Source organism: Diaporthe amygdali, assembly GCF_026229845.1.
Source record: "Diaporthe amygdali strain CAA958 chromosome Unknown NODE_14_length_1008325_cov_65_372321, whole genome shotgun sequence".
In the NCBI taxonomy this organism is placed as follows: Eukaryota; Fungi; Ascomycota; class Sordariomycetes; order Diaporthales; family Diaporthaceae; genus Diaporthe; species Diaporthe amygdali.
Window position 1 is genome coordinate 229,490 of NW_026517034.1, and position 26,255 is coordinate 255,744.

The following is a 26,255-nucleotide window of genomic DNA, read 5'->3' on the forward strand; positions in this document are numbered from 1 at the left end:
GTAAATATATTAATTATATAAAAAGTAATTATTTTAATAAATATAAAAAGAAAAACTATACTAAGTAATATAAGCTATAAGCCTTATTTAAATTTAATAAAAGCTTTATTAGCCTAAAAAATATTTATTATTACAAATAGGTTCTCTTACTAAAAAGCAAAAAGTTACTTATATTTAATAATAAAAAATACTATTACTTTAGTATTTAAAATAATACCTTAAAACTTTATTACTAAATATTATCCCTTTAAAGCAAAAATATTAATAAACTCTAAAATATCCTTATTTATAAAAATATTTATATTAAAAAATATTAAATATAAAAAGGCTTAATTAATAAAAAAATAAATTATTTACCTTCTATTCTTATTATTTTTAATATTATAATCCTTAAAATTTAAACCTTTAAAATTAGCTAAAAATACTATAAAATCAGTATTAATAACTTTTTTACTATTATTTTTATAAATAATAAAGTAAATTATCCTTATTTAATAGCATTTTTTAAAATTATATTAAATTAACTAATACCCTTTTTTATTATATATAAAGCATTTCTTCTTTTTATTATTATTATTCTAATAGCTACCTTACTATAAAGCTTAATAACTATTATAGCTATAAAAATTACCTTAGCTATTATAATAACTACTATAAAAACTACCTTAAAAATTATTATACTAAAAATAATTATTATAATAATTAAAATTATTATACTATTAATTAAAATATAACTAGTCATTAGCTTCTTCTATATTTTTATTACCTATATTAAAAAACTAAATACTAATACTTATATTAGTATTAAATAATACTTATAAGCTAAAAAATAAAGTTTTAATTAAAATTAAAATAATATATAAAATAAAGCTAAACTTTAATATATTTTTAATAGCTTAAAATATATTATTTTTTAAAAGTTAATTACTATACTTATTATACTTAAATACCTAAAAATATAAAATTATTTTATTAATTAATATTTATAAAATTTTAGTATAGCTTTTATTTAAATACTTCTATTAAAAACTAAAAAAGATTATAATATTCTAGTTTATATAATAGTTTTAATAATTCATATTAATATTAAACTAAAGTTTAATTTTATAATAAGCTTTAATAAAGTTATTTAATTTATTAATATTATATAAGTAAAAAGTTTTAATATTACTTTTAAATATAAATAAAAAAGCTGCTTTAAACTAATTAAGCTTAATTTCTAAATTTTTATAAATACTAAAAAAAATTAAAACTTTATTATTAAAAATATTATATAGCTATTTAGTATATATCTTATTATTTTAGTAAATCTTATTAAAATTTACTACTATAATAAAATCTAACAGTTTATTAGTAATTAAAGCTAATAAAAGTATTAAATAAAAGTTAAAACCTTTAAATATATTTATAAATTTAATAAAATTATTAAAAAAAAATAAATTATTATAATTATTATTATCCAAAAAATTATTATTATTATTTAATAGCAATAAAGAATTATTACTATCACCAAATTTATTATTCTTTTTCTTTTTCTTTTTCTGCTTTTTTTCCTTCTTCTTTTTATCTTTATCCTCTTTCTTTTTCTTCTTTTTATCCCTCTTTTTTTTCTTATCTTTATTTATTTTAAAATCAAAAAAAAAAAATAATTTATTATTAGGATTACTATTAATTTTCTTCTTCTTCTTCTTAAACTTATCCTTAAAAAACTTTTTATTAATAAGCTTTACCATCTTTTTCTTTTTCTTTTTTTTCTTTTTCTCCTTTTAATTAAATTTATTTAAATTAAAATTATTTATATTAAAATAATTCTCTATATTAAAATAATTACTAATAGCTAAATTCTTATTCTTCTTTAACTTTAAATTATAGCTAAATATAACTTTATTTAAATTTTAATATTTTTAAAAAGTTATTATTAGTTATATTAAAAAATCTATTAATTTAAAAATAATTATTAAAACTTTTAAATATTTAATTTTTTTATTAAAACCTATAAAAATACTTTTAATATATAAAATCCTTTTAAGCTTAAAGGTATAGTTAAATATAATACTTTTAAAAATATCTTTTAATTATTTAATAAAGTTATCCTAAAAGCGCTTAAAAATTATTTTTAATTATAAATATTTATAGTTATTAATATAAAATATAATAAAAGTATTAAAATAAACTAGTTTATTATTAAAAATAATAAACTATCCTTATAAGGAAAAGTTAAATTATTTTACTTAATAGTATTTAAAGTAAATACTATTTTATATAATATTAAAGAATAAATTATACTTTAATAACTTATTTTTTAATAATAAAATAAATTTAGTTTTATTATTTACTATAATATTAATAAAAGTTATTAATAATAAAATATTAAAATAAAATAAGTAAATAAAAAGTAAATATTATATTATATAAAAAAGTTAAAGTTTTTATAATTAATAAAAGGGTTATAAATAAAAAAAATTAAATATAGCTATATTTAAGGTTATTTATTAAATATATAATAAATATATATAAGTAATAGCTTTTCTTTTATATATTATAGTATTGCTAAAATATAATAAATTTATTTATTAATAAAAATAAATAAAAAGTTTAGGGTTTAATAAAAATTAATATTTAGTTTAAAGTATAATAAATACTTAAAATAATTAAATTAAAGAGTATATTTATTATATTTAAATTCTTTTAATTATATAATAATTTATTAATATTTATAGAGAATACCTATAATGGATATAAGTTTATAAATATAAATAAACGTTAGTATAGCTGCTTTATAAAAAGTATATATAAATAGTATATAAGTTTTAAAGTAGTAAACTATTTCTTTCTATATTTAGCTATTTATAATTGCTTTTATAACTATTAATTAGTATTAGTTAGGTTATATATTTAAATATAATGTGTATTTAAAAATATTAGTGTTTATTTGGGTATAGGTTGCTTGCTTAGTTACAGGAAGCAGCTAAAGGCTGCATCCCTCTAAGGCCTACTTATAGCTATAAGCCCAACAGACTAATCAGCTTGCTACAAACGCTAACGCTACAATTCACACAAGTATATAATTAGCCCCCCCTACAGACCTGTAGTATTGACCAACAATTTTACAGTATTGTACCTTTGGACGAGTATCGGAAATGTAAACTTTTACAACATCCGCAGAAGCAACAAAGCCGTAATACTTGGTGTAAGTAATTTCACAACAATCTTTGGCTGGTTGCCATTTGACCGCAGCTGTAGCTGCATTCATTTTCGGCGTAGGATAGGAAGGCAGAGATATAACTCTAGGCGTGGGTGTGAGACACTGTCGGTATCCATCATTCAAGATGAGGCCCGTTACTACAATGCATTTCTCAGGACTAATATGCTCTCTTCCTAACTTCACAACTACTTTTGATGAATTACAAAAAGTACAAAAATGACTTTGTGAATGACTTTGTCACAACAAAGGTTTGGAGGTAGAGAGTAAGACTTACAATAGATACTATACTTGATAGCAAAGCTGTGAGTCAATTATGTAGGTTTAGCAAAGTCTACGAAGCCGCAGTAGCTGATTGTTGGAACACTGTCCTGTTAAATTATTTACGCTTAGGAGGACTCATTCTGTCTCACTCAGCCTGATGATTTCGTTTGCTCACCGTTTGTTCACGGCTGCTTGTAATTTCCCTCGACTGAAATCAATGATCACACAGCCGTGAAGTGGTTGCTATACATGAGTGATTAACAGTATGACATACATTTGTGATCACACACAGCTCAGTCTGGCTATCATATGACTGGCAACAAATTTTGCGACAATCAGTGTTGACTCAGTCCCGGGGGAGGGAGGGCAGACTACTCCATTTTCACGGCGCAGATGGATATAAAGAAGCTCTCCGGCATCTTAGGCTGTTCCCTCTAGAAACTCAATCTCACTCATCTTCTAACTTCGGCAGAAAAGTTGCTCCTACAAAAGCTTTGATTTGACGAAGTTCCAACCACACAAGTCACATCCATACTTCCCCTCCCACGGCAAATACGTCAACCAAGATGTCGTCGTCATCATCCTCTGATAACAAGATCTCTGAATCTGGACCCACGGACTCCAAATCATCCTCTTCAGGCTCGGCGGCCCCAAGCCAGGGCGGTCCTTTCAAATCCAACTACCAGATAATCAAGGAGGGGTGGGGCGACCGACCGACTTTCCAAGCTTCTTACGGTTTGCCGATGGATCCTGACGGGATTGAGGAAGGAAACAAGATTCTGGACGGCTTTAGAGAAGCTGACTCAAAGAAAGAGTGAGCCTATCGGCAGCAACTGGTGCCATTTAATGGGTAGCGAAAGTGTCGCAAGTACATTGGGGGAGTGTCGGATTACAACTGCGCGTTAGTAGGGACGACAATGGATTCTCGAGTCTCAGAGATATTTAAGTCTTCAGTCGAATAAGATTGAGTAACATTGATGATACTGACGAAACCGTGACCATTTGCTACCCATAAGAATATCCGTATATCTAGCTATCGTCCTTGAAAACTTGTTTGAACCAAAGCCAAAGATCGCGAAGCTCAGACCCGCCAACATCATGACCTAAGTCTTGATATACGTGGCCTTCGATACTCTCTTGCTCAACGTACTGCTGCAGCCTTTTTTGCCCTTCTGCGAACAAATTGACAGACACAAGCCTATCACCCATGCCATGGCCAAAGAACCAACTGCACGCATGCTGTTTTCCCCCTTCTGTTTTCTTCCCAGCTTCGGACACCGCGTTTATGTTAGGGAAATAGCCGCTCAACCCAAACACTCCAGCTACTTTGCCCCTCCACTCACTCCTCAGACCCCACACCATTGACACTGCACAGCCCTGACTAAATCCTCCGACCGCGATCTTCCCAGGGTCTACTCCCCTGTCCACCTCACTCTTAACGAGCTCATCGATGTAAGCCACAGTCCTCAAGATACCCTCTTCGTCCTCGGACTCGTCCACCCCTGCGTCATCGTCATGGCCGGGCACGCGCGGCTTAAGCGGCGAAGGGAGGTCGTGTGGCTTATACCAGCAACGCTGCCCGACCCCCGGGTCGATAGAGGCCGTAGGAAGAACCCATCTGGTAAAACGCAGCTTCTGGTACCGCTGGAACTGTTGGCCTAGGCCGTATCCCGTGCCGTGGCCGTCATCGCCAAGGCCGTGCAGGAAAATGACGGTTGATCTTTTTGAGGGCTCTGCGAGCTTATCTAGGGGCTCGAGTATTGCCGGGTCGCCTGGAACCCAAGGTGTCATTTTTGCTGGCAGATTTGAATGAGTTGGAAGATGAAGTAGTTGAATGTTGTGTCCCGAGGTTGACGTTGAGAGTTTGCTTACCACGATCCGTTGCTCCGAAGCCGATGTGGGGATCGACGGTTGACATCATCGGCAACGTTGGATAAGGATACTTTGGCAACCTGCGCGTCCTAAGCAAGTTGCGAAACGATTAGAAACAGTATGTGCCAATAATTTGTTTAGTTAGTCAGCATATTCAATCACCATGCGAATTTCTCACGTCGCTGCTCACTACGAATTTAGATCCCTCGATTGTGGGTAAGCACCTTATCTCTGAGCATGGCGCTGAGGAAGCAAGCTTGGAACACCGCTATAAGCATCATATCCTTTTAAGCACAAGACAGCAAATTCTGCGATACTGACCAACGTTTTGAATATACTTGTTGAGTTGGTATTTGGTCTATTATTCACACTCTCTACAGAGTTCCCGTAGTGGAAAGAGGGCTTGAATCTAAGAGAAGTGATATTGTAAGGGAAACCCTAGGTAATATCTATTGATAGATCACGAAATATTTCACAGCATTATCTGCTCTATATAAGCGATTGTTAGTATCTTTTTATGATAATTTTGAATATATGTTTCCTTCAAAGATGTCTGGTACGGCAGGTTACGAGTTCAGCCACGACGTCAAGGCGTGAGTGCCAAACTTAGCTGATCCCAGTGGATACCATTGGCATTGAGCAAAAGTTGCCCAGGCTACAGAATCCCTTGTAGCTCAATCTTCATTTGCGAAACAACAGTCTTTCAACACTTGAGCGAAAGAGGATCTCAGCATTCGTCAATGTGGCGCACTTTGAGCGATATCCCATCAACTCGGAGCCAACGCTTGCAAGTGGCGACGAAAGGAACACATCCCAGTCCTGCTCGAACAAAGTATGCAGTCCACACGCGCACCTACAAGCTGCGACCACGTTTTGCAAATGCAACAGTCGCTACTGCGGTGACGGCTTATTCAGACAAAGTAGACCGTAAGTTTATTTTGTCGCTAGCTGTTGCTGACAATTTATCTACGCGTCGCTGCCGAACACTTACGGGGAAGATGCCGAGGTCCACCGGTACAGCACATCTCCGCAGCAATTAGTTTCAAGCCAACTCGAGTTCTTGCACCCCGCATAACCGAACTACAGACACGACCCTTTACATCTCCCCTCCCGAAGTTTGTGCTCCTGTAGGAAGGCGTTTCTGAGATCTCAAGTAGTGCAAGCTTATGGTCCTCTACCGTATTGATCGTCACAACAAGTCCTAACATGACGAGTCCAAATACCAATGGCTGGCAGGCTCGCGCAGCCGAGAAACGAGCACGTTGCCAGAGCCAGATACCAAAAGCTTGGGAACTGCCAGCGGCGCTCGTACAGAGCCTAGCACACCCGCTAGAGTCGTCAAAGAACAACCTTGTCGAGCTCAATATCCCACGCCGCTCCGGCCTGCTCACAGAGAAGGAACTCAACATCACGGAAGCCCACGATGTCCGGAGCCTCCTAAAAGCGCTGGCATCTGGTGAACTCACCTCGCTCGAGGTGACGGTGGCATTCTGCAAGAGGGCAGCTATTGCTCAGCAGCTGGTCTGAACGAAACCTCCCGTGTTTTTGCAATCACTATTCTCTTTGGCTGACATCGATATGCAGACGTCCTGTCTCACCGAGATATTTTTTGGCCAGGCCCTTGAGCGAGCTCGGTACCTGGATACCCTCAGGGAGAAGGGCGAAGTAGTCGGTCCCCTCCATGGCCTGCCGATCAGCCTTAAAGACAGCTTCCAGGTCCGTGGTACGGATGCCACGCTTGGCTTGATCGCTTACCTCGATAATGGCCCCTCTCAAGAGAACTCGTACTTGGTAGACACGTTGCTCAATTTGGGGGCTGTTCTATACTGCAAGACAAACATACCACAGACACTTATGGCAAGTCCTTCTTAAATTTCTCAGCTTTCACATGTAGGATTCGTCAAGTTAATATCGTGGCCCCTCAAGACTGCTGATTCGCACAATCACGTCTTTGGCAGAGCCCTCAATCCTTGGAATACCAGCCTCACTGCTGGAGGATCCAGCGGAGGGGAAGGTGCTCTGATTGCTTTTCGGGGGTCGCCACTCGGTGTAGGGACTGATGTCGCTGGTGGGTACTCCGGCTCCTGGAGACAGGGAAAGAATTCTGACGCGTACAGGATCGATTCGCATTCCTGCTCTATGCTGCGGGCTATACGGATTCCGACCGACTACATCAAGAGTTCCGTACGGGAATCAAGCCCCCATCGCCAACCCGGGCCTGCGGACCATTCTCTCCTCTGCCGGTCCTCTGGCAAACGACGTGGGTGCCCTGGAGATCTTCTTGAAATCGGTGATTGGCTCTAGACCGGCCCTGTTGGACTCGACTGCGGTAGATGTACCCTGGAGAAATGTTGGCCCACCGCAGTCGAAGCTCCGGTTTGGCGTCCTGGCCGAAGATCCCCTGCTGCCTTGGCATCCTACCGTGAAGAAAGCTGTATCTGATACCGTGGATACACTACGATCGCAAGGACACGAGCTCGTGTGGTTGAGCGCCCAGGAATGTCTTACTGCAGCATGCTACGACGTGGCTACCCAAATGTTCAGCCTTGACAAGACGTCAGCCGAGATACTCGCGAAAGGCGGCGAGCCCCTGATTCCGTCATTAGTCTACATTCGGGACGCCATGAAAGAAGTTAAGTGGGACCGAAATTTCCTGCCCGATACAAGGACTACCAAGGACGGATTGCAGAGACTTTCACTCCTGAATATCAAGAGATTCGAGATCCAGGACCTTTGGAAGAAGATGTGGGTAGCTCATGGGCTCGATGCCGTTATTGGTCCTGGAGCGCAGACCACTGCAGTTGAGCATGACATGTATGCGTTGGCTCCGTATACGTGTCTCTTCAGTTTCCTTGATGTGAGTGCCCATTTCGTCTCGAATATTCTGCGTTAATTACTGGCTTACATTCAAATAGTACCCCGCGTGTGTCATTCCTGTCGGCCGAGTCGAGAACCCAAGTCCAGCGGGAAGCCTCGTCAAGGCTCCAGGCCAGACTGTGCCACCATGTGAGTGATCCCATTGTACCTTTCAATCACTTTGCGCTTTTGCTGCCCCTTCTCTTCTGGTGACCCTGGCAAGACTTGGGATCTTTCTTTGTTAACGCCTTGGACAGACAATCCAGCGAATCTGGAGGGTGCTCCTACAGCCATTCAGATCATCACTACCACGATGCGTGACGAAGAGTGCCTGGAGATCGCCAAGCTCATTGACACATACGTGAAAGCCGAAAGCCGGAACGGCGCACCTAAGCTTTAGAAATCTGGGTATGCCCAGCAGACTTCACAGCTTCCCTAAAAGGTATCTACGTCTCAGAGATCCGTCCTAAGCTCATATTCCGAGAGGACCTTTACACGGCTGTGAGAGCATTTCATGAAATTGATAGAAAGCTATAATTAAATTATAACTTGAACAGTGTAATGTCAAATCCAGGATTCAAACACTTGCACATTTGGATCTCGAGCCGAGGGCAGGCGCAGGCTATGGGCATAGAAATGATTTGTTATGGACAATCAAACATGATGATTCATATAATTCACGATGTGAGAATTGTATGTTTCACGCCACCGTAAAACGGGTTTCATGAGCAGTAAATATGGTTTATTATTCTTATTGATTAGATTCTCTTGATGAGTGAAGTATCCAGGGAGCCAACACAAACACCACCCGCTCCGTCGTAAATGCTATAAAAGTAGCAGCAAGAAAATCTACTGTATGCGAACAGGCCCGATCACTGAGGCGACTCCGCCTTATAGAAGCTCGCCATCAGATCCGCGAGCCCCTTTGCTCCATCCTCAGCAAACATCATCTCCTTGTTCCGCCACGTCTCCTCGGCCTTTTCCTCTGCGCGTGCGAACAGAGCCTCCTCGAAGTCCTTGAGCCGGGGACCCAGTTCTGTCCTGAAGTCACTCCTATCACCTCCCGTCTCCGTTTGTGCCTCCCATGCCTTCGAAATAGCCGCCGTCAGGTCCAGAGCATCCCACATCGCCAGGTTGACGCCCTCGCCCGCGAAGGGCGTCATTAGGTGCGCCGCGTCCCCGATGAGCGTTGCTCCTGACTTATTCTCCCACCTGTGGCCGATAGGGAGCATGGCGAGTGGCTTGATCTGGACAGTGCCGTTGTTCCGGGCCTCCTCATCAAAGGCGACTGTGATGAGCTCCTTCAGAACCGAGCCCCAATCGCCGTAGCTTTTCTCGTCGCTGAGAAAGTGCTCCTTGAGCTCAGGGATGGAAAGGCTGGAGAGCGACTCGACGATCTTACTTTCGTCTCCGCCGAGCGCATTGGTCAACAGGTATATCTGCGCTGAGCCCTGCGCGGCTCGGTGGCTGTCGAGGCCGTGCTTGTTGCCGAGGGCGAGGAACGAGCCCTTGCCGACCAGGGATGCTAGGTGTGGGTAGCGTGTTGCGATGTCCCTGATGAGCAGAGTGAGGTACTGCAGCCCGCTTGACTGAGGCCTCACATCGCTGAGGATGGGCCGGATCTTGGACCACGCTCCGTCTGCGCCGATGACGAGATCAAAGGTTTCCGAAATATTTTCGCCGGCATCTTGCGTCGAATTCAGCTTCAGTGTGACCTCGCCTGAGGTGGAGTTCCTATCTGCCGAAAGCACTTTGGTGCCGTACTTAATCGACTCGGCCGGTATCTTCGACAGGAACAGCTTGATGATGTTGTGTCTGGCAATCTCAGGTCTCGCTTCAGCTCCGCCTTGGTCTGAGTGCAAAATGTTGCCGTGCTTGTCTGCAACTATCATTGCCTCCTCGCAGTCTCCGGTTAGAGGGAGAAATTCCTCGTAGAGGCCACAGGCACGAATAGCTGCCAAGCCTGATTCATCGTGGAGGTCAAGCATTCCTGATGGTGCAGCAAGCTCTTTGTCTGTCGGACGGGGCCGAAGTTCGTAAACAGTGAAAGGGATGCCGCGCTGGTGCAGCAAGGCGCCTAGGGTGAGGCCAGCAGGGCCTCCACCGATGATAGCAATTCTCGGTTGCTTTTGAGGCATTACGTGAGGTTTTCCTGGCGTGTTTAAGGACTGGTGTTTAAGTTGCTCTCGGTATTGAGAGTATGAGACTTGATGATAATGGGTTATAGAGGCTCAAATGCTCTTCCACGACCAAGGAGAGTGTCTTGGCTTTTATAATCGAGCTTTCGAATATGAACATCCGGTTGCCTTATTTTGCTTACCCACGCACGGAAGCAAACTTGTCCGCAATCTATCCGGCCCCAGATTCTGCCTGGCCTTGAGGCCAGCCTAGAGGCAGCAGGCAGCTCTTGTTGGACCCGGAAAATTCGGGACATTCGGAGGCTTCGGGGCATTGGGGCCAATTTACAAAGGAATCATACAATTGGCAGCATCTTTCGGCCCCGAGCGGCTAGTGAGCGGCTAGGCTCTTACATAAGTACGCGTTGCTTCGGATGCGAGCTGCTGAAGAGCCAGCATCCCTTACGAAATCCACTAATTTCAGTGCACTTGGGCGATTCAGACGAGGTGCTCGCACCTGTCCTAGTCTTTTGACCACACTTTCGGCACAGACAGATCGCAATCTGGGTCTGCAGGAGGTGGGTGGTTACATGAAGGTGCTTCCTTCTTTTCACATGCGTCTTCGTTATCATCCACTGTTCATTAGTTATTGATATACATTCGTGGTATTAGCGACCATTCAAGAAGCTGTTGGAGCGTTCATGGTCAAAAGGTATCACAAGTACCAGACTTGGTAGGCCGATACACGCGCTCAAGCTTGAGCTTCACAAGGCTTGCAACAATTTCCGGGCTGAGGAAAATGATCTTTTGACAATTAGTCCCTCTGAAAACGTCTCGGTCTTGCATTTTGCACATTCAGCATCATTTGATGGCTAAAATGGTGGCTCGATTTTCCCGTAACCATTTATAGGTAATATGAGCAGGGCGGAGGGGGAGGGGGCTGATGCATGGGTTTTGACGTGCTTGCTTGACGAACTGTCCACGCGAGATATGTCAAGGCTCACGCACAAGATTAGTGTCAAGTTTGTTTGAAAGGTCACGTCTCGTCCACTGTTCTAGGCGGGTCTCATGGTCGAGAGTTGTGGATCAGGCAAGGCTCCAAGTCTGCTGTTGACTCTTACTACAAGAGTGAACATCCAATCTTGGCCGTCAAGATCCATCACCATCCTCAAAACTCAACGCCGGCGACTGCACATTACGTCTCTCAAAGTCTGAAAGCCGTTCTCGATAACTCTGATCCGCTGGCACAATGAGTCGACGACAATGGAGGTATTGTTCAGTTCGCCATCTTGTACAGGGTTGACACTCGTGCTGGACAGCTGTTCAAGCCTATTGCGACTCTCCGACGTGAATGTCTCATACGCATCTTCGAGCCTTGCCATCCTGCTAGAGAGACAATCAATTGCGCTATTGAGTGTGGCGAGGCTGCTGTGGCCTTGACCTGTTGGCTGGTTGGCAATGCTCTGTGTCTGGGACAGTGTATTGAACTCGGCCCTTAGCGCTTGCACATCATCGCTTCTTGCCAGGCCGAAGAGTAAATTCTCCATCGATTTGAGAGACTGGGACAGTCCATCGATGCGTGATGACTGGTCTTGCAACATGAGTGCATCATGGGACACCTCCATATCATCGAGGCGCCTTGAGGTTTCAATCCCGTGCTCTTCAACAGCTGCAAGCCTGGCTTGTATCTCGGCAACGCCATCAGAAATGGCCTTGGTGAGGGGCAGGCTGCCTACTTCATCGACCCTCTTTGAAAGCTCTTTTATCATCTCCTCGAAACGCGTTTGCAAATCGTCGACCATGCGAGCGTTCACATCCAAGTGGTTGATCTGGTTCTCCTCCACTGAAGACACTCTGGTCTCCAGTTTGGATATCTCCTGGGTCGGGTCTGGCTGACTTTCAAGGGTTGCAATCCTGGCATGAATGCTGGTAACGGCCTGGTCTCCAAGAGCCAGCACTCGGTCGGTGACTCCTTGGGCCGCTTGAAAATGTCTCTCCATTCCTTCCTCAATGGCCCTGAGCCTTGTAGACGAATCTTGAATCCTTGGCTCTTGGGCAGATTCGGAATTTGAGGCGACCGCTTTGTCTTTCGAAGCCGCGATTTGTCTCCTCATTTCATCAACCTCTTCCTGTAAAAGGCTGCTCTGAACTTCAAGAAACATGGTGCTAAGCCTCATGTCTAAGTGCTCTCTCTTTTCGCCTCCTGAATCCACATCATTTACCATCTCTGTTTCAGTAGCCGTAAGCGTCGTCTGTGGTCCCCGGGCCATTCTACCCTGACCTGTTGATTGTGCCTGGGCTGTCAGCTTGTTTTGGAGCGAGGAAATGGTGGCTTGCATTTCTTGAGTAATTTCATTGCTGCGTTCAAGTTGGGCCCCCATCTTTTGCAGCTTTTCTCCTTGAGAAGCGACGTTTCCCATCATCACTTGCATCTCTTGGGCCATTTTCCCATTCACTGAAGATTGGGCGTCCGCAGCTGCAAACATCTTCTCGAAAGTTGCACACTGGATCTGAAGCATTCTGATGGCGTCATCTCTGTCTTTTTGAGCCATTGCAGCCTCCACTTTCTCCCTTTCCAGGATATCAACGCGTTCTTGAAGCTCATTGTTTACCCGGTCAAGCATCTCGTACTGTTCCGCAACAAAGTGGTGACTTGGTGAGTTGCGATTCTCCCTTAGTGCTTGACCACGGATTTTCAATCCGAAATACGACTCATCTTGACTTGTACGGCGGATATGATCCCCTTGGTATTGACATCCATTTGTACTTAGCGATGCCTCATGAGGCTCTTGTTCATCACGGTTCGAATTTTGATATTCAGGAGCCAAACATAAAGACAGGCTTCTTCCAGGGGTTGAGCTATGAACGGAAGCGTTTGTGCTTCTCGAAACCGTTCTTCTCTTCGCATTCGGTGACAATTGCAAAACATTCGGCGATGATGAGCGTTTCCGCGGACCACGAGGCGCTTCTATGGCAGTCCGTTTCGAGAGAATGCACGCTAGATCCCCGTTTGCCGCCTTTTCTTTCTTGAAGAAGTCATCGACTGCTTTGAAGACATCATTATCCGATCCTGGCATCGGGTCGGTTCGCTCCCTCAGGGGTGAAGTCCACTTGTCTACCCAGTACGTAGCCTCAGTCACCAGCGGGGCATGCTTGTAAGCCGCGGGATTGTTGCGGAGATATATAGCACGGGCTTCGATGAAGAGATCGGCTACAGCTTTGACCACCTCGGGCCTCGCTCCGAAGCCTCGAGAGATAGCCGTCCAGAAACAGTGAGAGCCATGAAAGATTCTAGAAGAGAAGCAGGCCTTGAAGAGCACGGTGATGTTGTTTCCGTAGCGGACTTCCTGCAGGCGGTGTTCGCGAGAGTTGTATTCCTCGGCTGACAAACCTTCGGCTGCCAAACCCAACTGGATAGATGGATCTGCTTCGTTGGTGTAGATTCTCCTGAGCCAAATAGCGCCGAATTTGATGGTTGCAAATTCTAATGTGAGCTGTGTTTGACGATCAAAGCCTGGAAGAATGATGGGCTGTCTCTTTGGGTGAGGCATACGTGACACCATGGTGGAGCACCTAGCCGTGGGGTTGTTCGTTTGCCTCGAGCAGGTTCGCAGGTGAGCACAGGGCGTGTAGGTGCATGGACAGAGGTTTGAGTTGTGGCCTGGGCCACAGAGATGGAACTCCTCGTCCTCCTGTGTTCATATATGTGGAATGCTCCAATGCGCCGTTTAAATCAGTCACATTGGGTGCGAAGCGGCCCACTGCAGCTGGGTTTAGGGCAACGTAAAAATGTTGTCTTTCGGAAGAGGCATGGACTGCATAAGTGATGGGTATACGTTGCTGAAACAGAATGGTCTTCGTATGACTGCGTAGAGAGGAGCTAGAATTTATAAATGGACCCCGCCGCTATCGATAAATATTTGGGAGTGGAGTTACGTGGCACGAGCACTGAAGGGGACAGGGGTTGAGCTCTGTGAGAGAGGTACCTGGCAAACAAGCAAATTCAAGAACGCAGTCACTATGGAAATTTGGTAATATTGTGTCACCAGAGCAATTCGGGGAAAGGAGGCTGTTACCAGTCACCATAGTAAGCCTTATTGAGGGATGTGAGAGCGCTTGGGCGGCACTAGTTGCAGCAATTGTCATGCTAGAGCTGGAGAGTCAGGGTACTTGATCTTCACTGCATACACTCAACTTGGCTGTCTTCTGTGCGTCCAGGTCCCTCTGTAGACTGCACCATGCAGAACTCATTGATCCCACCATGACTGTCCTCAATTTCCAAGATCGGGAATTACTAGAACCGTGAATGCGGCCGACAATCAATGTAGAGGTCATGATTGACATATATGGAGCCAAGCCCCCGGAGTCTAGTCTACCTGCGTCGAAGGAAGGTGAGCGCCCATCTTCGTAGCATGCAGACAGGCCAGCATAGAGTTTGCCGAGCCTGGTGAATCCATTCACGCCTGAGAATTCGAGGCCAATGCTACTCTGTTCCGATCTCCTAAGCTGTATCACATAGATACTATAAACAAGGTTTCTGCACTTGACATGGCTATTGTGTGTCACGGATCCTGAGATGCCGGACTAAGATCTCCTAGTACGAGTGATGGATGCCGTCTGCGTATCTTGGGTGCCACAAGGCCGGTGGAAGTTACAAGCTTGTGATCTCATGAGAATTTAGAGGTGCATTTGCAGCCCTGCAGATAGACAGAGACAGATGGGCCGTGGCACGCGAATAGCCGTTTATAGCGTGGCGGCAAAGCAAGGGTCCCCTGTTGAGATCCAGGGGAGCTGTTGGGGTACTGCCGTAGCCTCGAAATCCTTCGCCATTCATGTGCAAAAGCCAACCGACCACTTTCCAGACCCCGACGTCATCTTCAGTCTGGTTGCATTTCAGCCATCCTCACCGGAAACTCGCTTACTCTCGTCGGCTGTGAGCAGGTTCATTTTCCGGAGCATCCAGGTTTGTTCCACTTCACTGTTCGATTGCCCCATGTGGCCCACTTTCCACTCACCAATTGAACTCCAGAATGGCCGGCGGAAAGCCTGACGACAGCATCCCCTCTGACCTTGTTAAAATCGGCTCCTTCACGGATCCTCACCCCGCCATCACGGCTGCCTTGACGATGGCTTCCCCCACGGACAACCAGCCCAACAGCAACAACTCCGACCCTCCTCCACCCCTGCCCGCGCAGCTCGACCAGCCCACCCCAGCCGAAGACCTCGCCCTCGACAATTGGATCAAGCGCAACCCCGCCTACCTCTCCGCCATCCCCTGGCACAAGTACGCCAACCTGCCCGTCCTGGCCTGGCTCTGGGGCTACGCCGACTGCGAGTTCCGCAACGAGTGCATCTCGACCTACATGTTCTACACGCGCGCTACCGGCCGCAAGCTGACAGAGGACGAGCGCGACGCGGTGCTCGAGCCCGTGACGCGCTCGTCGGCCGCCGCGAGCTACGACCGCCCCATCGCGCTCGGCCTGGGCTCGTGGCTGACGGCGCGCAGCTGGAGCAAGAGCGGGGTCAAGGAGGCCTTCCGGAGGGCGGCCGAGGCAGCTGCGGCTGCGCCAACCGCCATGGGCGGCGGGCTGGGTACCGGCAGAGTCGGCGCGGACGGCCACATCACGCACTTCTCGACGCCTCAGCAGCACGCGGGCACCACGGGTCGGTTCGGCTTCGGCACGGGAGGCATCAACAGAGGCAAGGCCTTTGGTCAGCTCCTCAGAAGGGCTGGCAGGGCGTCGGTGCCCGGCATGCTGTGCTTCGTGGGCCTCCAGGTGCTCAGCGAGCCCTACCGGATGTACCTGAGCGACAACGAGAGCTGGTCCATGCACCAGGACATCCGCCTCATGCACCTGGCTGAGGACATGGACAAGAACCTGTCCAAGAGGGTCGGTGATATAGAAGATCTCCTTCGCCGCAGGGGCTTTTAGTTGTCTACGGGAGTAGGCATGGGGCAATCATACAGGTGTACACCGGTGTGCATCGCATCTTGCTCGACTTGCACCACTCAGAGGAGTGATGGCACCTGGAGACTTGAGCAGATGAAAGAGAGGCAGCTCATTGATGGCTGTGCACAACTGATTCTGAGGTTTTGAATATGTACAAAAGAGACAGGTGAAGCCCTGGACTTGGATTGAGGCAGGTGCGTGAGCATGTGCATAAGCTACTGCTACACAGGTGTGTGTATTTTACATGGCATACGGAGAGATACCCAAGCTCAAAGGGAGGCAGATAGTACACCAGCAAGGCGTCCAGGTTCTTAATTTCACAAATAGACGGCATCTGGACAGCCAGAAGAGGATGATGAATTCAAGCCCTTGATACCCTGCACAGCGAGTCAATCGAGTATCAACAAAGGGTAATAATGATCATGTACAAAAGTAGCCACCCCAATTGGGCTTCGCATTTCTTTATTTTGTCCCTGTGAGCGCGATGGCCAAGAATAACCCACCGGTTCCCGGTTGCCCTTCCGTGAGCCATAAATATTTGCCCAGTCCCAACCAATACATGTCCATGATCACGGTATAGATAGTGTAGATCAATTCCTCCAGACAAACGCCGTGTCTCCCAGGTCATCAAACATATCATAAAAATCCCAAAGCCAGAACATTTGTCTAGGCCATTTCATCCCAAGAAGATGTTATACAACGCCAGATGCATGAAGAAAAAAAGCAATTCAAGAAAGCGACATTAGATGAAGTCTTTGCCCTGCGCCGGCCGCCCGTTCTCCACGCTGTCGACCTGCCGCAGTGGGTAGGACGGCGGTGATGAGTAACTGGGTGGGCCGTAGTCGGACCGGGCCATGCCCACATCGCCCGTGTTATCAGCGTTGTGGTAATAGCTGTCCTCGTCGTAGTGGCCGTATGGCCCGTGGGGACCACCTGCATTTGCGGTGCCGTACGTTCGGTTGGGCTCGGGCCGGTAGGGCGCGTACCCCTGCGGTTGTTGTTGTTGTGGAGTCTGCGGTATGCTGAAGGACTGGGTCGACGGCTGCGAGTGGTAGATGACGCTGTTGTTGCGCATCATGCCGGCGGTGGGCGGCATGGGCTCATCGTGGGGGTTGGTGCCTGGTGCGCCCGCCCCATAGCCGCTGTCATTGCGTGTCAGGCCCAGGCGCTGCGCTTCCTTGTTGGCGTTCCTCTCAGCCTGCTCCGCCAGCAGCTGCTTCTTGTACTTTGCCATCTTGAACCAGATCCACACGCCCGCCAGCACGGTGACGACGCCCGCGACGGCGAACAGGGCATTCTTGACGGTCGCGCCGTCCTGCTCCTGCACTAGGAGCACGCCGAGGTAGACCAGGATCAGCTGCTTGGGCAGGGTCAGGAAGGTCGAGACGGCGAAGTGCCAGAATTTGACGTCGCAAGTTGAGAAGACGGCCGTGGACAGATGGGAGGGGATGATGGAGAAGCGGATCACGAAGACGATCTGGATGATATGTTAGTCGCTTGTAACAAAGTGTCGAATGAATTGACGTACCCAGAATCCACCGTCACGACATAGCCTCGCCATCGCGCCGTATGTGAGATTAGTCCTCTCCATCTTCTCGGCCTTCCTTCGCAGAAACTTCTTAAAGGCGAACCATGTTCCGACTGCGCGAGTATGTTAGCCATTGCCACCGCCTAGGAATTTAATTGTCCTGCTTGCGACAAGATAGAAGACTTACTCTCGCCAACGAAAGTTCCTGCCGAGACGACTGCGAACCCGATCCACAGCCCATATACGACACCGGCCAGCAGCGCGACGACCTCGTGGCCGAACAAAGGTGGGAATGAAATGATAAAGAGGACGGCGACAAAAATGAGCCATCCAGCAGGGACGTTGCGGACCTTCTCAGCGAACGGTCGAAGCGCTGCGACAACCTCATCGTGCTTTAGGGTTATTATGGCCGTCAAGACGCCGACGATGATCAGGATGATCCACACGGGAATGTACTTGGGCGCGAGGAAGACCCTCTTCCAGTTTACGGGCTGGTAGTTTGGCTCGAGGTCATCTGGGGTGGTGTCGGCCTCCGTCTTTGTCCCTTTTCGTTTTGGGTCGTTGGCGTTGCTGCTGGCTTCTGATGACGTTGAGTTCCACATCCCCTGGTGCCCCATCTCGATATCCTCGCTTCTGTCTTTTCTGCCTCCCATATCCGCATGTGGTGTATTTTTGTGTGTAATTGTATAAATCCTGCGTCTTCTTTTTTCGTCCTGAATCTCTTTCTCCTCCAATTCCCTCCGTCAGAGCGGGTGGTCGATCTCCAAAGATGTCTCTCTCTCCAGTAGCGAAACGGTGATGCTGGTCTGCTTGGTGTAAGAGCCCAAATGTGTTGTAAGAGTCGAGTGGTGTTCGAAGTAGATAGTTTGTGTGAGAGAGAATGTATGTGTATGATGCCCAAACTCAAAAGGAATACGGGGTCGAGTGGATGGGCAGTAGGAAGAGTCAAATGTTAATCAGTCTAAATTTGGTACGCGGATACAAAGAAACAAGTCGAGAGGGGGGCGGATTCATCAAGAATGGGAGATCCCAAGAAGGCGGGCCAGGGAGGTTTTGGGGAGCGTGGAGCCTAATGATATTATGGAATGGGGGTCGGCTAGCGCTGGAATCCACATAATAGAGGTTGAAACCACTTCCTTTGTGGGTCCGCGCTGGGCAGAATGCAGGCTGGGAGTGGCAGGTTGGTAGGCTGGAGGGCGGACAGACTTGAAAGTGAGTGGTGCCGCCACCCCCAAAACCAGTGGGGTCTGAGACGAGATGGGACCTGAAACTCGATGACTGCCACTTCCTTACCAGGCTACAACCGCACTGCCGTGTCCGTGTTGGCCTGCTGTAGTGCCGCGCCAGGGTGTGGGGTCTGGATGCACAGGCTGGCTGGGCTGGACGGGCTACAGATGGGCACAACGGGCTGGCTGGCACAGGCTGGAAGAGGTATCTGGCAGTCTGGTAAGGCAGAGAACCCCTGCTCCGCCACCAGTGCCATCAACCCTCCCCCCTGCAGCGCTTATTTCCCTCTTTTATTCGGCTTGGCAGCCGAACTGTCATTTCGAATTGGTCCTCCTTTTTTCGCCCTCGACTGTCGAACTGGAGATGGGACATGGGACATGGAGATTGCCAAGTCGAGAACCCAGCTGCCAACACTGTCAATCGCAATTCACTACAGTCATCATCGTGATCCCACAATCCCACATAACTCTGGTACAACCCTTGGAAGCAATGTACATGTGTACTGTATGTGCTCAGACTACAGTGTGTACGAGCAGTGCCGCGATCCGATGCGAGAGATGCGATGCGATGCGATACGATACACGATATGATGCGATGCACTGCCCACTGCTGTGTGGGTGTGGGTGCCACTTGGTGCTGGCGCTGACCTCCCAGCAGCTCGTGTAAAACACCAGGAGCAGGCTGCTGTGACGGCAGTGACGCTATCAGACGAAATCCATTCGCGCGGGCTCCTCCAAAAGGGTCGGTTTGCTGGCCAGGGCTGGCCGGGCTGGGCTGGCTGGTCGACTACCACAGTACAACGGATGGCTGAGATACTACGATGATCGTTGCAGGCTCAGCACTGCCACATCAAAGCGCCATCCCAATCCCGCAGATCAATGCAAATCAATCCCCAATCCCAGATTGGACATTCCTTGCTGGTGTGCTACTGCCGCGCCGTTGCCGCGCCGTGCTGCTGCTTGCTGCTTCGCGTTCTCGCCTGGCTCGTCCACTCACTCACTCCTTCACTACCCATCTGGGAATACGAGGGTGTTGCACACCACGCAGCACGCAGCACACAGGGGGGGGGGTCTTACAGGCAAACCCACATTTGCGCCCGACGTTGCGCTTTAGAACTGTGGCACCCACGGGTATTTTGAGAACTGCCCTAACCTGCCATGGCTGCCCGCGGACCGGAATCGCGGCCTGGCTACACTTCTGTGACAGCTTGAGGCGGTTCGCTACCATCACGCACCGCGATGGAGCCCGTCAGTCTTTACTACCGATCTCTACCCGCGAGGCCCATACGGTCGTGGCCAAGCCCGGAGATCAATCCTTTAATCCCCGGGGCCCTCACAAATCGCACGCGGGGGATGGATACGTGTGTATGTGGCCCAGACAACATGGCGATCCAGACCACTGCCATCTATCCGGCCGAGTCCACCGCAGGCCCCTGACTCGGGCCAAACTGGTGTGCATACACGAGGCTGTCGAAGGGCTGTCTGGCAGTCAAGACAAGCTCTCTGCCCAGCCCTTCTGTGCTCCTTCCCCTGGACTTGGCTTGCATCGGAACGGTTCGCAAGCACCTTGGCGTCCTGACAGTCAGCGAAGAGAACTCGACCAAAAATCCGAACCGCAGCATAACCTTTCACGTCGGCCTTAAAGCTGCTCGTCCCATCAGCACGCACCGAACCTTCGTGGCCGAACAGCCGACACGACCAGCTACTAAGCTGCGGTGTTGTCGCTTCACCGAAACAAACTCTGTACGAAGCAGCCCAGAATGTGCAGCTATCGCGAAAGTCATCCCAACTCTGATTGTGCGAACGAGCTCTGGAGCTCTTCTGTCGCGCCCTGTACCTGTGAAACCCAGTGAAACCAGCCCGCCTCGGAGGCTTGGCGGCCGGTGATACTGCGCAGCCTGGGCGACCAATTCCTGCGCGCTCTCATTAATGGGATCGAGCAAAAAGCCACGACATGGCATGTTCACCGCGCAGGTTGATCTGCTCACTAATCTACAGACGGAATTATCGTGCCACTGTCAAAACCATCCAAAATACAGCTCACTGACCATCGACTCAGCAAAATGGGAGGGCAGGAGTGGTCGGCTTTTTACCGGTGGATTTGATGCTGGGCGATAAAGCAACCCGGCGTCCCGTCGGCGGCATCGTGCCGTCAACAGCTTGTCGTCGTTTCATATCGCTGCCCAGTGTGCGGCTGCACCCTGCGGCGGACCCTGGAGGGGACGCGAGCCTTTCCACGAAGCGAAGCTTCTCCAGGCGTGTTCGTGATTGCCCACGTTCGTGCACAGACTCAGCACCGCAGAGCCACTCGGGCCACTAGACAGCGAATGGATGCATCCTGCTGCGATTGCTACCATGCTCGCTGTCAGTCAGTCAACCTTGAGGGATTCTTACAGCCCCACAATCCAGTGTCGCAGTCCGTCGCCGATCCGCTTCACCGAGCCCAATCATGGAGCAACGAACACCCATATCCCTTGGATCGTAGAAGAGATTTGGCATGTTCCACACTAGTCGTAGATTCACCAGTCTTCCCGACAAGTTGTTTCACGCAGATATCGAGACCTCGAGTGAAGTTTGTCCGTACCTGAGCACGCATGGACGCCGTGATGTCACCAGAAGCCAACGCCAAGGGAGGTCGCTGCTTGTGGGTCAGCAAACTCCACGGTTCGTCTATCCACGAACATCACACCCCAAGATGTCACAGAACCGGGCCGTGATGCAAGCATATGTTGATCTTATATCTGATCAGCGTTGGATGCCCAGGCGCTTCTCGAATCTCCGGACGATGTGGCGCCGAGGTGACAAATTTCCCTCGACCATCATGTCAAGTATGGTAGATAATCTAGCAAACCAGTGCGTGGGCTGCGGGGAGTCACTATAGTTCAACTCGCGTATTACTTTAATGTGCAAGAGGGCGCCGGGAAGAACGGCTATGATCGCCATTCATCCTATTTGATACGGAGATCCTGGGATCATTGCAGTATATTCCTCCCAACATATCAAACCACGTTGATCCATCCAGACTGCCAGGCTACATAGTCTAAATGTCACTGCGCCCTCCGCCCAATAAGCATCTTGACCTCGGGACACCACTCCTCGATATTAGCCATCTTGGCCGCCTGCCACCTCTGCGGCTGGTGGTATCCCAGCGGCGTCTCGTAGTACATGGTCTCGACGGCGAAGGGCATGGCGGCCTCGACGGTGGGCAGCTCGGCGCCGGCCTTCTTGAGCTCGGTGTAGAAGTACTGGTCCTCGAACTCGTGGCCGGACGCGGCGAAGTCGACGGAGCGCGTGATGTTGAGGAAGGCCCGCGGGTTGCGCAGGCTCAGCCCGCCGTTGAAGCCCTGGCCGTACTGCTCGGCGATCGGCGCCCCGACCAGGTCGTACTTGAAGTAGTCGTCGGCCTGGGCCTCGGACCGCGAGCACAGGATGCTGTCGCTCTGGAACAGCAGCACGCGCCGCGCCGAGGACATCTGCTCCCACACCCACGGCGACGTAAGGAACCGCGACACGGACCCCGAGTTTGTGAGTTGCGTCTCCGTCGGCAGGAACCGCACCTCCACGCGCCCCGCGTCCTGCAGCCGCTGGAACGGCGCCGACAGCGGCTCCACCCAGTTCTCCTTGAGCGTGAACAGCACCATCCCCCACGCTGGCCCGAGCACTGACGCGAAGTGCAGCATGACGGGGATCAGGTTGGGGATCATGGTGGTCTCGATGATGACAGCCATGGGTCGGTCGGAAGGGATTGAGGGCGAGCCCCCTTGCTGCTGCTGTTGCTGGGCGAGGCCGTCGGAAGCCGACAAGCCACCGCTGCTCCCGCCGGCCGCGCTGCCGACGCCCTCCCCGAGACTGCCGGCCATTGGCTGGGTTTGAGTAACGCCGCCCGTGTCGTCGGCCAACACGGGGGGCGAGAGCGTTGAAGCCCCGGCGCCGGTCCCGTCGCCTACTAGGGGAAAGACATGCTGGAAGTCCGGCGCGGCACCGCCGTTGTCCCGGAAGAAGAAGATGTAGCCCAGCACGATGAGGGCGGCCACCAGTGCGTACGTATACTCCTTGGAGCGGAGCCTCGACCAGGCCGGTGGGGACATGTTGTGGGGTGAAGAAGGCCGCGCCATCTCGATCGAAGTCTGGGGCCGATTGCTTTCTCGATTGCCCCCGCTTACGTTGCACAGAGAAAAACGGTAAGAAAAAGAAAGGAGTCGAATAAGGTTCTGACCGTGCTGGAGCCTGTGCACCGATTTTATTATTAGATGAATGCCCACGCGTCCTGGGGAAATCTGGCAGATAAGGTTTGGACAGGTGGGTCGAAGTCTTCTCTCCGTCTTCTCTCCCTTGCCTCTGCACGCCAGCTGCTGTCGTTCATGCAAGCACCCGGGAGCTGAAGATAGGGAACACGCCTAAGGGGCTGCTCCCTTCTTTCAATCCCAGCAATGAAGGGTGCACCAGTGATAAGACATGTCCTGGCCGGCACTTCCTACTTGTAAGCTTCTTGGAATCTGGGTCAATGAACGCAGTTGATGGAACAGCTGTGCAACCCCCTTTTCTACAGCCGATTGCGTGAGTTTGCCGGGCCGTCTCGAGATAGACATTTCGTCACAGAGTCTTTCGCCAAGAATTGATTTCCATGTCTCTGGAGGATTCCTGGAGACATGTTGAAAGGTCTCATCATTTGTGGTTCCCATTGGGCAGTCGGTAATCAGTACTGATTAGAAGTGGCGTCTCGTCCAGAATGTCTCAGTTCTCAGTACTCAGTTGTACCGTCGGCTTTCTTACATGATGCTGAGTGACTCCGCACAATACGGCTATTTGTCTTCACAGATGCTGTGATCCGTTTGTATGGAGTAACGCTGTAGCAATCGTTGTATGCCTCCTCAACACCGCCGAAGACTATAAGGCTTTAGACATTGGTCGTGCCAAACCCACATCGGTACAACAAGTCCCGGCCACGGCGAAGCTGGAACTCGGCCACGACCGTTAACGCTGGCAATCTTTGCGTCAATGCCAGCTGTTTCCAGTAGCTGAAGTATCGCACAAAGCGTTTCTCCAGTGGGGAGCACATCGTCCACCACTACCACTGCAGCCCACACAACCGAGGAATCATCTTGGTCACGAGGCCAGACGCGTGGTATCACGCAAGCAAAGTCCTAGTCTCGACAGCAGAAAACAGTAACATCTGACGAACCATCGCCTACTGCTCCGCTGCCTTGTAGTAAATGGAGGTAACAGAATGGCGTGGGACGGCTCTTGACTGCCGCGACCAAGCAGCTGGCAATGTCTGCTTCTCCAATATGTTCTAGGAATATACACCACTCGAACAAGGAGGTCTTGCCGCCATGATGTTCACCGTGTATCCCATACATATGCATCTCAGCATCGAACAGGCCCACACCGTCCACAGCCTTGGGCTGGACTTCTGGTCCCCGGTCCGCAGCCACGAACATGGACATGGGTGTTTCGAAGGTTGACTTGGGCTCAGCCATGGAAGACTCGAACATGCCCGCGCCGAGATGCAGCTTACCGGCATCCCGCTACAGATGAACATAAGCAGAAGAGTTCCTGTGAAGGCCCTTGGCGACGAGGCTGTCGAACTCGCTAGTCTGAGCTGTGCATCGAGGCTGACAGCCAGCAGGACAACCCAGTCCAGATCAGGTGGGTCGGCGCCATGGAAGAGCTTTGGACGTCACACTGACCACAATGGCAAAGCTGATCCCTGTGCTCTTGATTGCTCATAGGAGGTCAGCCTCGTCCTTCGGATGGACGGTGTCAAGACTACCAGTGTTGGCTCGGTACACAACCGACGCAGAGGATCTGGCCGAGGCTATTGATGCTGACAATCACCGCACCTATGATTCGGAGCCTCTCATATCAAGAGAAAATTAAAGGTTTTCTAGGATTCATCAATTCTATTAAACACAACTGTCAACAGGCAATATTGTATAAGCAATTAGAGAGTGAGCATAACAAAACAAGAAGATAAAGCGTTCGCTCACTTTTGATTTCAAAAGAAGTAAAACACCGCTGTCAATTATTTTCATGACCTTCGGACTACTACCTTCGGATTTTCTCGCATTTAAAAATGTGATGAAGTTTACTCGTTCTACTGCACTCCTTGACCGCATTTGATATCACACATCCTTCCGTGAAATAGGGGATTAAAGAAGCAAGTATATCATGCACTGACCTGTGAGCTTGGCTCCGCAATCAAGAATGAACTCATTCTCATCCAACTTAGTTATACTAATTATGTCGCTTCAGTATCACGTGAACACTTTTTCTATGAAATTCAGCCGCAAGACTGTTTAGTCAGATCTAGAGTTGCTAGTCAAACATAAGCAAGAGCACAACCTGCGATTATCGTCATGGTATTCCCCACTGCCTCGGTACCGTTTGAAATGTCTGCCAAAGTTTTGGTTCTAGCTGAAGGGAAGATATAAGAATTAGATTGGGGAAAAGGAAAGAAACTCGTAGGAGAAACTTAAGCTGGGATAGTTCTAGGGATGCATTCTTCAAGCTCAGGATCTGGCCCTATACCAGACTTACTATGGTAGAGATAGCACCGTAGCCTTTGAGGAGAAACGAAAGCTCTTCACGCGTGTGATCGATACCTAGCATGTATGAGAGATGTACAGAAAGCCCAAGCCTTGGCCGCCCCTAAGCCCAGACCCAAGAGTGGTCGTCAGGCTGGGCAGTAGCCTTGGAAGTGGGGAAGGCGTTCATCCGGATTGTACTCGGAGACAGGCCTTGGCAAACAAAGCATGATGGAGAACAACACGAATAGAGAAGCACAAGTATTGGCCACAGTCGTTGACTTGAAAGGATCACACCGAAGAAGTGAGGCCAAGAATGTACTTGGTGAGAGCAAGGGCTAGAACCCATTTAGCGGCACACTCTGAGAGAATCAGACTCGGAAGCTGCAGTCAGTGGCAATATCTTGCCCAGCCTTGGGAGACATGCTCAAGCTTGAGGCCGACCGCTTGCTTCGCTTGGCTCGTTTTCCGTCCACTCAACGCCGGCGATGTTCTTATCAACTCGTAAGATAGTTGGCGCCTAGCATCCTGCCAACTTTTTGAAGGCCGGTGAGATGGTCGGTTAACGCCGGAGTGGTACAGGGCTTCTGACCATCTTTTTCAGATAAAACATGAAGAAGAACGTCGTCCTACGAAGATATGGATGTTTGAAACACGAGTCTATTCATCCACTTTTCTTAGTCGACCTCGACCTGTTCGACCAGCCGACTCA

At 48.2% G+C, this 26,255-nt stretch overlaps 8 protein-coding genes across 8 annotated transcripts; 3 read left to right on the top strand and 5 right to left on the bottom strand.

Annotated features, from left to right (window-relative positions):
• Positions 1-4,032: 4,032 nt before the first annotated feature.
• Positions 4,033-4,284, top strand: J7T55_003368 (uncharacterized protein; the record flags this gene model as incomplete). Its single annotated transcript, XM_053143386.1, has 1 exon — positions 4,033-4,284. One exon carries the CDS (start codon positions 4,033-4,035, stop codon positions 4,282-4,284), a length of 252 nt encoding a protein of 83 aa, XP_052993620.1.
• Positions 4,285-4,495: 211 nt separating this feature from the next.
• Positions 4,496-5,387, bottom strand: J7T55_003369 (phospholipase/Carboxylesterase; the record flags this gene model as incomplete). Its single annotated transcript, XM_053143387.1, has 2 exons — positions 4,496-5,238; positions 5,339-5,387. The coding sequence occupies 2 exons, from the start codon at positions 5,385-5,387 to the stop codon at positions 4,496-4,498; spliced, it is 792 nt and encodes a 263-aa protein (XP_052993621.1).
• A 500-nt stretch (positions 5,388-5,887) lies between these two features.
• On the top strand, positions 5,888-8,594 carry J7T55_003370 (uncharacterized protein; the record flags this gene model as incomplete). The annotated part of the gene is made up of 8 exons (XM_053143388.1): positions 5,888-5,931; positions 6,038-6,170; positions 6,575-6,859; positions 6,923-7,122; positions 7,297-7,406; positions 7,456-8,195; positions 8,254-8,344; positions 8,452-8,594. 8 exons carry the CDS (start codon positions 5,888-5,890, stop codon positions 8,592-8,594), a joined length of 1,746 nt encoding a protein of 581 aa, XP_052993622.1.
• Positions 8,595-9,066: 472 nt separating this feature from the next.
• On the bottom strand, positions 9,067-10,332 carry J7T55_003371 (salicylate hydroxylase; the record flags this gene model as incomplete). Its single annotated transcript, XM_053143389.1, has 1 exon — positions 9,067-10,332. One exon carries the CDS (start codon positions 10,330-10,332, stop codon positions 9,067-9,069), a length of 1,266 nt encoding a protein of 421 aa, XP_052993623.1.
• Positions 10,333-11,486: 1,154 nt separating this feature from the next.
• Positions 11,487-13,874, bottom strand: J7T55_003372 (uncharacterized protein; the record flags this gene model as incomplete). The annotated part of the gene is made up of 2 exons (XM_053143390.1): positions 11,487-13,032; positions 13,228-13,874. 2 exons carry the CDS (start codon positions 13,872-13,874, stop codon positions 11,487-11,489), a joined length of 2,193 nt encoding a protein of 730 aa, XP_052993624.1.
• A 1,467-nt stretch (positions 13,875-15,341) lies between these two features.
• On the top strand, positions 15,342-16,244 carry J7T55_003373 (uncharacterized protein; the record flags this gene model as incomplete). Its single annotated transcript, XM_053143391.1, has 1 exon — positions 15,342-16,244. One exon carries the CDS (start codon positions 15,342-15,344, stop codon positions 16,242-16,244), a length of 903 nt encoding a protein of 300 aa, XP_052993625.1.
• Positions 16,245-17,004: 760 nt separating this feature from the next.
• J7T55_003374 (cytoplasm protein) lies at positions 17,005-18,443 on the bottom strand (the record flags this gene model as incomplete). Its single annotated transcript, XM_053143393.1, has 3 exons — positions 17,005-17,739; positions 17,791-17,903; positions 17,978-18,443. 3 exons carry the CDS (start codon positions 18,441-18,443, stop codon positions 17,005-17,007), a joined length of 1,314 nt encoding a protein of 437 aa, XP_052993626.1.
• Positions 18,444-22,063: 3,620 nt separating this feature from the next.
• J7T55_003375 (formate dehydrogenase) lies at positions 22,064-23,131 on the bottom strand (the record flags this gene model as incomplete). Its single annotated transcript, XM_053143394.1, has 1 exon — positions 22,064-23,131. The coding sequence occupies one exon, from the start codon at positions 23,129-23,131 to the stop codon at positions 22,064-22,066; it is 1,068 nt and encodes a 355-aa protein (XP_052993627.1).
• Between the last annotated feature and the right edge of the window lie 3,124 nt (positions 23,132-26,255).